General features: G+C 32.3%; 1 protein-coding gene across 8 annotated transcripts in view; it reads right to left on the reverse strand.

The window, feature by feature from the left end:
* Positions 1-375: 375 nt before the first annotated feature.
* Positions 376-12,782, reverse strand: part of kn (EBF transcription factor knot) — a 45,222-nt gene continuing 32,815 nt past the window's right edge. Inside the window, exons 8-16 of one of the 8 annotated variants that reach the window (XM_085201766.1) lie at positions 9,336-9,417; positions 6,982-7,126; positions 5,490-5,647; positions 4,557-4,683; positions 4,098-4,186; positions 3,545-3,701; positions 3,287-3,403; positions 2,552-2,773; positions 376-2,212 (exon numbers count right to left, since the gene is read on the reverse strand). In XM_085201766.1, coding sequence (XP_085057892.1) covers positions 2,211-2,212; positions 2,552-2,773; positions 3,287-3,403; positions 3,545-3,701; positions 4,098-4,186; positions 4,557-4,683; positions 5,490-5,647; positions 6,982-7,126; positions 9,336-9,417 — 1,099 coding nt within the window. In that variant the 3' untranslated portion in view covers positions 376-2,210. Of the gene's footprint in view, positions 2,213-2,546; positions 2,774-3,286; positions 3,404-3,544; positions 3,702-4,097; positions 4,190-4,556; positions 4,684-5,489; positions 5,648-6,981; positions 7,127-9,335; positions 9,418-12,782 lie in introns of those variants that run through there. The other 7 variants (XM_085201764.1, XM_085201770.1, XM_085201769.1 and 4 more) reach the window with 7 other exon arrangements.

Raw genomic sequence — 12,782 nt, forward strand, 5'->3', positions numbered from 1 at the left:
TATCTTGCCTTATCTTATTATATCGTCGTCACTTTGGATTAGGCTTTAGTAGAATAGATAGCTTTATTGATGTACTCAATGTAATTAGATTAATTTATAAAATTATTATACACAAAACTATTATGTCGAAGTTTGTTTATATCTATATTTTCGAAAAAAAATATATAATAGTTCTCAATTTTATTCCTTCAAATTATTTAATAATTATCTAATCATTTCAAAATTCAAATAGGAGTTTTAAAATTTTGGAGATACCTTGTATTGATTTAATAGTCTTAGGAGCCATTAAAAAATATTAAGTCATGTTCTTTCATAAAATATATGAATAAACAATAACTAAAAATGTTTCAAGATAAATAAATAAAACTTCCAAAGTTGTTTATGTAAGTTTTTTAATATCGTGTTTTGTGATATTTTGTCCTTAACGATTACAATGTACAAGTCTTATAAGATATACAAGTTGTGTTAAATAATATGTATAGCGGTATTTCATATACAAGGAGGCAATTCATATACAGTTTCACTATCCGGTTTTGATTTTTTTCAACATTTTTTTCGTATACATTTACTTCGTCTCTAAGATATATTCAATTTTCCCCGTTTCGTTGTTAGATATTTCTTTTCGTACTTAGGTAATAAAAGATATGTATGGTTCCATGATATGATTGTTATTCAATATTTACGTTCACTTCTGTACAGAGAACATTTTTTTTGATGAAATTATATTATTCTAATCAATTCAAATTGAAGATTATTATTTTTACAATTTTATGTTATACTTACAATAAATATATCACAGATTGTACAAAAATGAAACACACATACGAAAGAACAATTTTATACATCGCCGGCCTTCTAGCCGAGTTGACCTTTTACAATCGTTAAGTATAATAGAATATAAAAAAAATGAAAAAATACTAAGAAATATAGCGGCAAATCACTTTATTCTCTTGGCTTTTACTCGTATTTAAATATAGTTTTAAAATGAAATAAAAAAGACAATTGTTAATACAACAAAAAAAAATCACCAATTTCAACCAACAATGGGTTAGTTCTTGAATAATATCCACAAATACAAAATAATACATATAATTTCTATTATTTTTAACGATTATAAAAGATCCTATTCTCATATAAAGAGGAAACTTACATTACAATTTGAATCTAGCAACCAGCCTATGAATGTTTTAATAATGTTTATACTAATATTTACATTTGTAGTTTTACAACAATATGTAGATATATACACTATGTAACTTGCTCACATCGCTTTTACATAAATTATGTGAAAATAACAATTTGATTATGATATTTAGTGAGTAGGTATTTGTTTAATTATTATAATAGATATATATAGAAATTAATAACAACAATGAATACATAATGGTGTTGAATTAAATTTTCAGTGTAGAAATATTTCATTAATATTTTTTTGTATGTTAACATAATATCAACGAATTGGTTGGAATATATTTTGTCTCATTTTTAAAACACACACTTTTACACTATAATTTAAATTTATATCTATATTGAAATGAAACATTTATTGCAAATAACTAAAAACATCAGTACATAAAACATTCTACACTAAAAACTTAACTTTACTAAATAATGTCCTTCAAACTAAACTAAACACAAAATAACAAAGAATATTGAATACATACATATACAGTATAAACTCTATATTATAACGACACTGAAGGAAATACGCATTTCATGATAATATTGAAAGAAAATGTTACATAGAATACAAAAAATAACCTATTATAATAGATGTTTTTTTTTGACAATAATAGGTCAGTCGGTTCCATTTTGGTTCCACCAAATAAAGTAATAACTAAAGTAGTAATAACCAAACATTACCAAATAAAGTAATAACTACGTAAATTTTTCATTGATTTAAACAAATAGTACTGAAAGCTCATTTCTTAGTATTTTCAATACATACTATGATGCAGACAAGTTAAGTTTGTTCTGGTTGTTATTGAGAAATAATTGCGATGTTCTCTATGGAGAGCACACAATGGAAAATGGAATAGTATAGTTAAAAATGTTAAAGTCAAATGTCGTTATAAGAGTATATCCTGCAATAATAAATAAACACAAGTTTACTTGGAGGCGAGCGGCGCCGTCTGCGCGTACTGCTGCGCGCTGCACGTCGGCAGCGAGAACGGGTTGACGCTGAACGGGGACGACACCAAGCCTGTCATTCCTGGGGACAATGTGTGCTTGTGTTGTTATTGGTTTTGAGATATTGGTGGTTTAAATATATTTTCTAAATAATAAAAAATGTTTTTGTCGTGAAAATTTTTATCTTAGCTTCCTGTCCCCTAAAAAAGATTATGTACAGTGAATCGAGTGTCAAAACACTCCATTCTCTACTTTTCTATGTAAGAGGTGTGAAAATAATTAACCGTTCGTATAAATGCCTACATACAAGATGACTACAGTCGCTATTAAATAAAACAAAAACAAAATGAAACTACGAGTGCATACAAAATAAAATATTAAAGCGAAAACAAAAGCAAATAAACAAAAAAAATCCACTAACATTGAACGGTGAGTTGCCAGTTTTGTTGTAATGGCGGACTGTGTCTTACAACCGCGAATGCACTTCTCTTGGCCTCTTTTTCTTTCACACATTTTGTATGAAAACTTTCTTTATATTCGTGTTTAGAGTCGTTTCTTTCGTAAATTTCGTTTTTGTATGTGTTTTGTATGTAGTTCGTGTAATGCTCGTTTGTATATTTGGGGTCATACGGTCCAAGAGACGCTGGACGAAGGAAACACGGGTTAATATAAAGTCACATATATATTTCGAATGTAGAGTTCGTGTAATACTTTACTTTACTTTCTTACTTTATTTAGTGTATAGCTTAATGTTTGAATTTAACACGTATTGAATTATTAATAAAATATATTTATAGGACATACATAGTATAAGTCACCTTAGTAGAAACGATAACAGTTAATGTTGACGTCTTTTTTTTACAGTTTTCTTGTATATCAGTATAATTTAAATCTTTATCAAATGCGAATAAAAATATAAAAAAATATATGACAAGAAAAGCGACATGCCTATTAGGTATAAGAGAGCATAATACAAATCAATACGCTATATTTTAAATTTTAAAAATATATACTTAAATTATTAAAACTCTCCGTTTCTCACTTTTAGTGGGTTACGACATGTTTTATTTTTTATTTTTTCTGTGTCTATCATGCTAAGTGCGGGATGTGGCGTGAAGCTATAAACAAATAAATAAAAGAGTATAAAGAGACTCACGTGTAGAAGTGTTGAAGAGCGACGTGGGCGGGTAGTGCTGCGGGTACGACGCGTGCGGCGTGGACGCGGCCGAGCAGTAGCGTGGCGACACGGAACCTCCGCTGCGGGCGTACTCCTCTAAAGAATTGGACAAATTGAATGATTTCATATTATTTATGATGATATTTATATACACAGGTGTCCTGACCTGTCCTTTAGGTGTCCTGAACCTTTGTGCATCGGAGAGTCCAGGAAAAAAATAAACAAAAGTACACTCACCGTCTGTCCACTGCGCGGCGCCGTCTAGCTGTGCGCCGTACGCGTTGAAGGGCGCGGCGGGCGGCGGCGAGCGCGGCGCGCCCAGGCCGAGCTGGTTGTTACGCGGCATGGAGTACAGCGCCTCCGCCAGGTCCGCCGCGCGCTTCAAGATTATCTCCTAAGAAGATATACCATATGATAGTAGGTAATAACTTATGAGGGATATAATAATAGGTTTTGAATTCCATACCATTGACGTTACCTAAATCAGTCCGTTTTCCACTTTACGTCTTAATTCGGGCTATTGCGTAGAAAATAACAAAACTTAACGCCGTTCTTCACCATGAAAAAGTAATTATTTTCCCAAATGGGATAAAATGCATAACTATCGCTTTTATAATCAGACACTGTCGTAAAGACTAAAGGAATTTTTTTACTTTGACTTCAAAACATTTACCATATAACATCGTAATACCGTTGTATTGGTTGCTTGTAAAATACTAAAAATAATCCCAAATTTTACCATATTATAAAGTTTTGTCAATATTTGCAATCATCATGCAAAAAAGCTCACCTTGGGCAACTTCTCCGGGTCGCCAGGATGTCTCGGTATAAGTTTCTGGAGTCTCTGGAAGCCGTAATCTATCGTTGGCTCGTTGAGAGCTGCTATGCGAAACAAGAAAAACAAAATCAATCATTAGCTGCCCCCACTAACGAATGAAAGCCTAATTGATGGATCGCTATCGAAAGAAATTGCGCACCACGGATTACTTTTTGGCCTGTTTCGGCCTTTCACGTGTTTGTTGTTAATATGGCTATCTTTTATTTGTGGGTAATTCGGTTTTAGTTGTTTCCCTGATAGAGGTATACATAAATATGCTCGACGCATTGGGTGTTAAATGGCAGAATTTAACACCGCAATTTGCCTCGTTACCAGAGCGAGTAAATGAAACAATCACTATTTATTATTTTATATCCTAAATGTCTAACTAAAAATTTCATTTATTCACTATCTATATAGACATATACTCACAAACATAGACAAATCTGCCCGGAGCGCCCTTGCAGAACTGCTTGCTTTTGTACGACAGCGTGACCTCCACGACGCCCGGTATGTGCCGCGGTGGAGTTTGCACTCGAATTGCGTGAGATGTTATCAACTGTTTGGATCAGATGGAAAAGTATTTGAAAAAATGTATTTATGCAACAATAATAACGTCTTACACGGTTGTTGGGTTCGATTTCTACTTGGGGGAATTAATTATTTTTATTTCCTCGCCCTGGACGCAACGTTTTGAATAGGAATATAATGTCTTAACACTAAGTTTCCTCTGCCTGCTCTGTTATAAAAATATATAGGATATGGCATAAAAAATCTCATTAAACTTAATTTTGATAATATTGATGTTTTAATAATTATTTCACTATCTAATATATTCAGAAACGAAAAAAAAATTCCAACATAATAAAATAACATACTAAGTTAGTCCACTTAGCACTGACAACTGTTTAGACATAATTAAAGCTATACACGCTACGTGCTTGACCTTTTTATGAGGTCAACGTATGTCAACAGGTGAAAAAAGTCTTTATGATATGCGTGTTATAAATTAAAATTTGCTCTAATTGCAATTAAATTTTATGTCTACTTTTGTAATTTAAAATTTTTAATTATTATATTTTGTACTTAATTTGAACAATTTCAAATCTAATTTTTTTTAATTAAAAAATACAGTTTTCTAAATCTCATTAATACTAACACTAGTTAGCTGGAACGTTTTGACTCGGAAACTAAGTAGATGATTAAGTTCAAATATTACGATTACAATATTTCAAGCTTGCTATATTAAACGGTTAAACATCGACAGCCAAATTCTTCATTAATGTAAGAAAGTGTGAGTAAGTGTTGTGTGTATATATCAATAACAATATACAATGATATATTTTAAAATATACTAAAACTCACCTCACTCCACACCAGCATAGTTCCAAACACAACTTGGAGTCCGTCGAAGAAGTTGTCACCCACTATTATTACCGTAGAGCCCCCTGACGTCCAGCCTTCACTGGGAGAGATCGCCTTGATGCATGGCGTTGCTACAGGCAACGGCGGATATAACCCCGCTGTACAGAACAAACGAAAATAGACATTAAGACTTTTGTTTTACGATTCAAATTGTTATGAGGATGACTTAAAAACGTAACTTATTTTCCTATATAAGGTAAAAATATTAAAGTAATAAAATAATAGCATTTATAATGCAACTAAAACGATTTAAACAAGTTAAAGTTGAATAAAATCTAAACTATAAAGTTATTCGTTACTTCTGAATTCATCTTTGATGGCACCATAAAAATAACAATAGGTAAAGTTTACTAGTTCATGAAATAATAAAATTGACAATTGAAAAGGAATTTTAATGTAATGTAATATAGTTCTAAGTATATAAATATCGAATGGCTCATAGGACTTTGTCGTATTGTTACAGATGCAAGGCCAAGGGGGATACGCGTGGAAAGACAACGGGAAGTATCTGAAATCTTGCGAACGAATTTCAGTAATAAAGAGGAGAAGAGAAAGTGAATTTAAGGGGACGAAAGAAGATTAAGCCCGTAGTACTTTTAATTTGAGTAATAAAAGCATTTTTTCGTTTCCCCTGCGAGTGAGTAATTAATATTTGATATATTTGGTCCCGTTTCATTGGTAAGTAATGGGGGAGTATGGCATTAAGTTATCTGGATTTTTTATAAGTAGTTACTGTCTTAATTTTTCTCCTTTAAATCTATACATAATATTCATGGGCGTATTATCTTTAAACCCAAACTTTTATATTTGATGTTTGTCTTATAGCAACATTCGAGAATAAAATCATTTTGATTTTAAGTTTCTATTTCAGTATAAAACGCGTAAGTATATTTAATAAGCTTACACAAATAATAATTCGATTTATATCTTAAGTTTTCACGACATAATTCTTATAAATGATCCGAGTCAACTCTCGCGTTAGCCACCCGTCGCCTCCTTGCGAAATGTCTACCGTGATTCCTTGCATACAAACGACATTCTCAATAATTGTTATGACTTTACACATTTGTTTTGAATACTTAAAAATTTTCTTTTTGGGAAAAAAAAACATATTTTAAAAAAAAAAAATATAAAGTAAAATCTTTGTCAATTTCCATTATCGACTAAAAAGAACTTACTATAGAGTATTTTAATAAAATCTGTTTTAAAAATTAGTCATTAAAATAAACTATAATATTTTTTTAAGTAAATTACTGAGGAAAATTGTTCAGTTCATACTTCGAACATATGTTTCAGTTCAAAAACAACATTATAAAAAATACCATGATACCTGTTAAAAAATTTAAAAAAGCATAATTCAAAATTATTAACCAGCAAATACAAAAAATAAATAACAAAAAAAACAAAGAAACAAACAAAACCCAAAACGTACAATTAGCGTCGGCCGCGGCGTCAATACCTTCAGTGGGGTCTAGGCGTTTCGCGCGCCGCCCGTGCTTGCTGTTGTTGTGGACGAACATGTTGTCCGATATTGCGAGCAGGGGACCGTCCACCATCACCTGGGTTGATATGACCACCTGGAAACATAGGCTTGATTAGCATATTTCTTGTTTATATGTAGTTACGTCATCATAGCGCAGTGGCACAAGAGAACGTATTATTAATAAGTATTACGATTTCTTCGCTCTGGTAACATGGCCAAGCGCGGCGTACTCTGCTGTACCTAATATTAAATACTGCGAGGATCAACTATTTAAAATCAATTCAATTTTTAAATATATGGTTGTGATGATTATAGTAATTATTATAAGTAAATTCAAATCCTGCTCAAGTAAATTTGTTTCTAAAGTCTCTACACACATACAATTTCATTAAAATCTCCGTCAGTGTAAACAAATCTTTACTAAACAATGTTTACTTCTAATACAGTAAATAAAACGTACCACGGACCGAAATAGATCAAAATGAATCCTCATCAAGTATTTCTGACGTGAAGTTCAAGATCGTGGTGAAGGGCCACGGAAATAAAATCCACCAATGTTCGACCTGCATCTACAGCACACACTCACATTCCTATACACGAACGACACACAGACGCGCGGCGGAAAGGGAGAGTCCCTAGGGAGGGGCCACCGTCTCGAAAAGGACGGCAGTAGGTATGCAAGTGCATTGTGCAAGTATTAGTACTGGAATTTAATCGGATAATTGGTATAATAATTATTGATTATTTGGAAGTTTTAGATGGTTATTATTGAAGCCTAATTGTTTTAAGACAAATAATGTTAAGGAACTATTATCTAATCCAGAAATAATTATTTAAGATAAATATAAGCATAGATAGATAATAGAAGTTTTAAAAGAAATAATTCTACCCGACAATAATATCCAAATTCTCCAACTATAAATTTCATTACCTATTAATATAAGGTTATGCACAGCACCTATATATCGTTACCCTTGAAACATAAGGGAAAGACCGCTGAATTATTCAATGACACACAGAAAGACAAATATAGACGTAGTGAACGCGTACCATAATCGCTAATGCATATTAAACTGAACGCTATTTGTAAGCACCACTAAGTTCTATATTTGTTCAAAGTTGGCTGGAGGACACGCAAGACAAATATATCGAAGGCAAGTGAGGAAGTAAATTTGTACTCGTAAGTAGACTGTGAATGCACCTTTAAATGTAGGGGTGACACTGAAGTTACTCTAGTATATACTACATAAAAATTTATTTAAACCCAATTAGGATAAGACTTAGAAAAACAAAGAAAACAATATACACAATCAAAGAAACAAATTGATATGAAAAATATTAATTTCAGAATTTGAGCAAATTCCTATCTAAAATATGAATGTATTTTAAATTTAAAATTAAACATACAACTTCAACAAATAACAAAATTAAAAGATCGAGTAAGAGTAAATAGATAAACTGGCATAAATAAATTTAATTTCATCCCTTCCCCAAATTGGAGGTGCTTCAAATATTCAACAGCTGTGAACGCAACCCTTCCTTCAGTCGAGGACGATATGAGACCGCGATGTGGTACACGTTACAAGAAACTTGTAAGGAAAAGTAAAAAGACCAAAGATTGTTCTGAAAGTATTATAAAAACATTATAATTATATATTTAGTTTCTTATTATATCTCACAAATATAGATAACTAGCAACGATAATTTAGAGACCCCATTCTACGCTTTTCGGCTGAATTCGATATATCTCGCCAGAGGCGGAAATGACGCAGCCATTTCTTACTTTTTTAGAAGCAATGAAAATATTACTAATTTAAAACTGTTGCATGCTTAAATATTGTTAAACAAAATATATATTTAAACAAATTAAACGCCTATACTAAATCTTGAAACTTATACCACACTTAAAGCAATACGGACGAACTTGTACTTGGTAGGTACGGAACATTTTTCAGGCAACTAGTAGACTTCTCGTGTCGACAGTTGTAATCATTACAATTTAGATTGGGCGAAAGAAACCATTGAAGCCTTATGAAATATTTCCATTTTTAATGTGAAGCTGATATTTTATTATATATTATATTTTACTCAATTTATTTATATTACAAAATGTCGACAATAAAGTTACATAAAGGGACTAACGTTTTACATTTAATATACATGTACTTTTTAAGATATTTTAGTAGATAATTAAGTGACTGTGTTAATATCTGCCAAAAATATATGAAGTTAAATATGTAAGTAAATATAAATAGATTCATATAATAGATTTATTGGAAGTTTACCTCCAAACTAATACTTACTTGAAATCTTCTCATATCTCGAGGATTACCAGCATTCTTCAAACAATTTTGGTTACACTTAAGGAAGAACTTGAGAAAAAACCTGCAAAGAAAACTCTTATTATTTCAGTAATATTTGTATCCACCTAGTAAGAATTTAAGATTTCAATTTTATTTTTAAGTTTCGTTCACAATTCATGACATTTTTTTTAAACTTCACGCCCCCATTTTTATTACCCGCAAACAGCAGGGTAGGCAGAAGGAACCTAGTGTTAAGACACTCCGTTTCCCATTCTCTGCTGATTTCCGAGGATATTGCATGTTGAGTGGTGGAACTCAACGCCGCGCTTTGCCTCGACACTAGAGCGAAAAAATCAAAATATTAAATATTTCATTTTCTTGGGAATCGAACTCAAAACCTGTCGCGTTTACAGTCACACGCTTGTGCCTCTGGGCCACGACGACTAATATATCATTTTAATGAACAACCCTTATTAACATTATTATAAATTAAGAAATAAAAATATAAACTATTTATAGTCAACTTCATTACATTCCACTAAAGCTCGAGCGTTACTATTTAGTTACAAAAAAAATAATAGGTCCTTGAGTTATTCACTAACGATTCCAATTTATAGTGTCAGTACGTTTTAGGAGCGCACCAAACAGCTGTTTCCACTCGAACAGAAACCGTAAACTCCCTATTATAGTATTAATTTGTTTCTTGTGTTCACAAATTTGTATCTTCCGCTCCTCCACCTTCCACGTTTTTGTGAAACACCAATTAAGCGCTCTAGTGCCAAGTTCACAACTTTTTGTATACATTTTTGTGTCGGTAAAAAATTACAAACCTTTTACGGAAAGCTGTTAGCTTTATACTAAATCAAACAATTTTCAATGAAAGTCTATAGGCGACTATCGGGATATCGGATTACATACAATAGTTGATCTTTGCAATTTTGCCAGTTTCAATATGTTTTTGGAGAATGGCTTCTATGCTCTAGTATTAAAGTAAAGGCTGAATGGTTAGATATGTTGGTTTGTGCGTAGCCTGGCGCGCGATCAGGCGGGCGATCACGATGAATGCTTTAGCAGAAATATTTTACATAGCCCCCGGCAACGGCAATGCCGCTGCTGAATATTGCTGTGCCAACAGATGTGTATGTGGGGAGAGCTGATACAACGAGCACAGCTATTTTAAACTCCATGAAAATGATATAACTATTAGTTCCGATTGTAAACGAGTAATAATAAATTCTATATTACGTATATAATTATATATTACAAGGAACAATTCTGATTTTCAATTAATGAAGTGACCCAACTCTTTTCTGATAAAGTCTAATTGAAATTCAATAACTCCTTATCATAAAGTCAGACTAAATCTGAACACACTTGTTTTATCTTTCTACTAAGGCTTGTAAAATATTCCGACAATTTACTTACTAAAACATAGTTTACGTACACATAATAGAAGAGTGGGGGGTATCAACCACTCCATGTGAACCAGAACAGACCAGATATGAACAGTGTGCCGCGAACGTATTTGTAGAGCCCGCGGCGTCGCACATCTGTCCGCATTATTTATGTTAAACACCTTATGTCACAATATTGCGAGTTAGTTTACACACCACGGATACGTCAGCCGAGACCGACTCGAGGCATCCATGGAGATTTATTTGGGATTGGAGACAGATGGGCTAAATGTTTCAGAAGAAAAAGTTGACGTGGAAATGCTTTAGTTTCGCAGAGATATTGTATTGGATTTTATATAAGTCACAAAAGCATCTAGTACTAAAAAAATAATTTAACTAATGCAATCATTGAGCACATATTTATAAGATTTTTTTAATTTGATAATTTCATCTTTTGATAATGATAAACTTATGGTAGATAGGTACCTACTATTACTACTTTACATGAAACTAATAAAATATCTTTCGTATAAACGCACTAACAAAATTCAAAATACACTTAAATTGTCAAATATTATAGATAAACATAAAAAACTAGGAATACCTAGTTTTTTATACTTATCTACCTATACATAAAGGTCGCTTGCCACCATCGATATACTTCCGGATCATTCTTGCGGCAAGCTAAGCCTTAGAATGATGGCTACTACCTTTAAGTAAAATATATGAGATTGACATTGCTATACTTATTGGGTTCCTGAATAGTTCACAGTACAATAAAATCATGTTTTTTTTACGATGAAAATATTCTTCGAATCAAGAAAAATTGTAGTTAATATTTTAAATTATAATAGATGTTTTTTTTTTACTTTTATAATATTATTATTGTTAATTATCAATGTATTTGAAATTGAATAGATGGCAACATTTTGAAATACATAATTTTAACAAATGATAGTAAAATGACAAATTATATTTATATAATTATTTACAAAAAGCAAACTACAAAACCAATTAGATAAATAGATATTAACTTAAACAGCATCTTCAATTACATAAGGTTTAAATAAAGCATCAACAGAGGAACCGAATTCCAAGTTTCCCGTACCTCGTACCATAGACTGTACGTTAACACTACTGGAGTCTCGACAGGTGCTAATTTATACGAGGCGAGTCGTAATTTACGACTGCGTTGTCTTATATGCTGCGAACAAATAACTACTAATGAAACCTTGTAACTCTTTAATACGTGTAATAAGCTTAATAAAGCTTTTTTAAAGTCTACATTGAAAAAAGTAGAAAAAATGGAAAAGCGTTGTTCGTTTTTTTCTTATTAATGAATTTAGGAAGTTTTATTGCACTGTAATTAATTATCGAATCGATGAAATTAAGGTATAGCGCGCACTAGTGATTTTTGTCACCGTGACTGTTGCGTCACTGTCACCGTGTACATTACACTTAATGAAGGTGCGCGCATTTGGATACGTGACAATTGGGTGACTTTTTGTCCGCGGAGGACGGCAACACGCCGGTGACGCAACTGTCACCGCGTCCATAGATTTGTATGCCCGTGCGCGCATTAGCAACTAAATGTCACCTCCCCCTTGCGGTTTCCATACTAGTCGTCTTCCGCATAAATATGAAACAGCAGCGTGTTGCATTGCAGCACCGAATTTTTATTTCAAGAATGGCGTCAAGTTCATCACCAAGGCAAAACGTGTGTTTTCATGAAGATAAAATAGACAATGACAATACTGATTGACGAAATTGAGTTGAGCCCATTGCTCTAAGGCAAATGAAAAGTTGAAAGCCAATATTTTCTACATTTGCTTTTTTTTCTATTTCTTAATATAAGTGCACAGACAACCATCTCTTCGAGATTCATTTTATCAAATGTAAAAAATTTCGTCACTGTCATCGCAAGTGCGCGCAGTCGCGAAAAGTATGGTGACATATCAGTGACAAAAAATTTATTGTCACCGTGACAAAAGTTACCAGTGCGCGCTAAGGCTAAGATATAAATATGTGACTTTCATATTGTCAGAAATTTGAC

The sequence above is a fragment of the Heliconius melpomene genome, chromosome 18 (genome assembly GCF_056956725.1).
Source record: "Heliconius melpomene rosina isolate 202511_hmr_F chromosome 18, ASM5695672v1, whole genome shotgun sequence".
NCBI classification, from domain to species: domain Eukaryota; kingdom Metazoa; phylum Arthropoda; class Insecta; order Lepidoptera; family Nymphalidae; genus Heliconius; species Heliconius melpomene.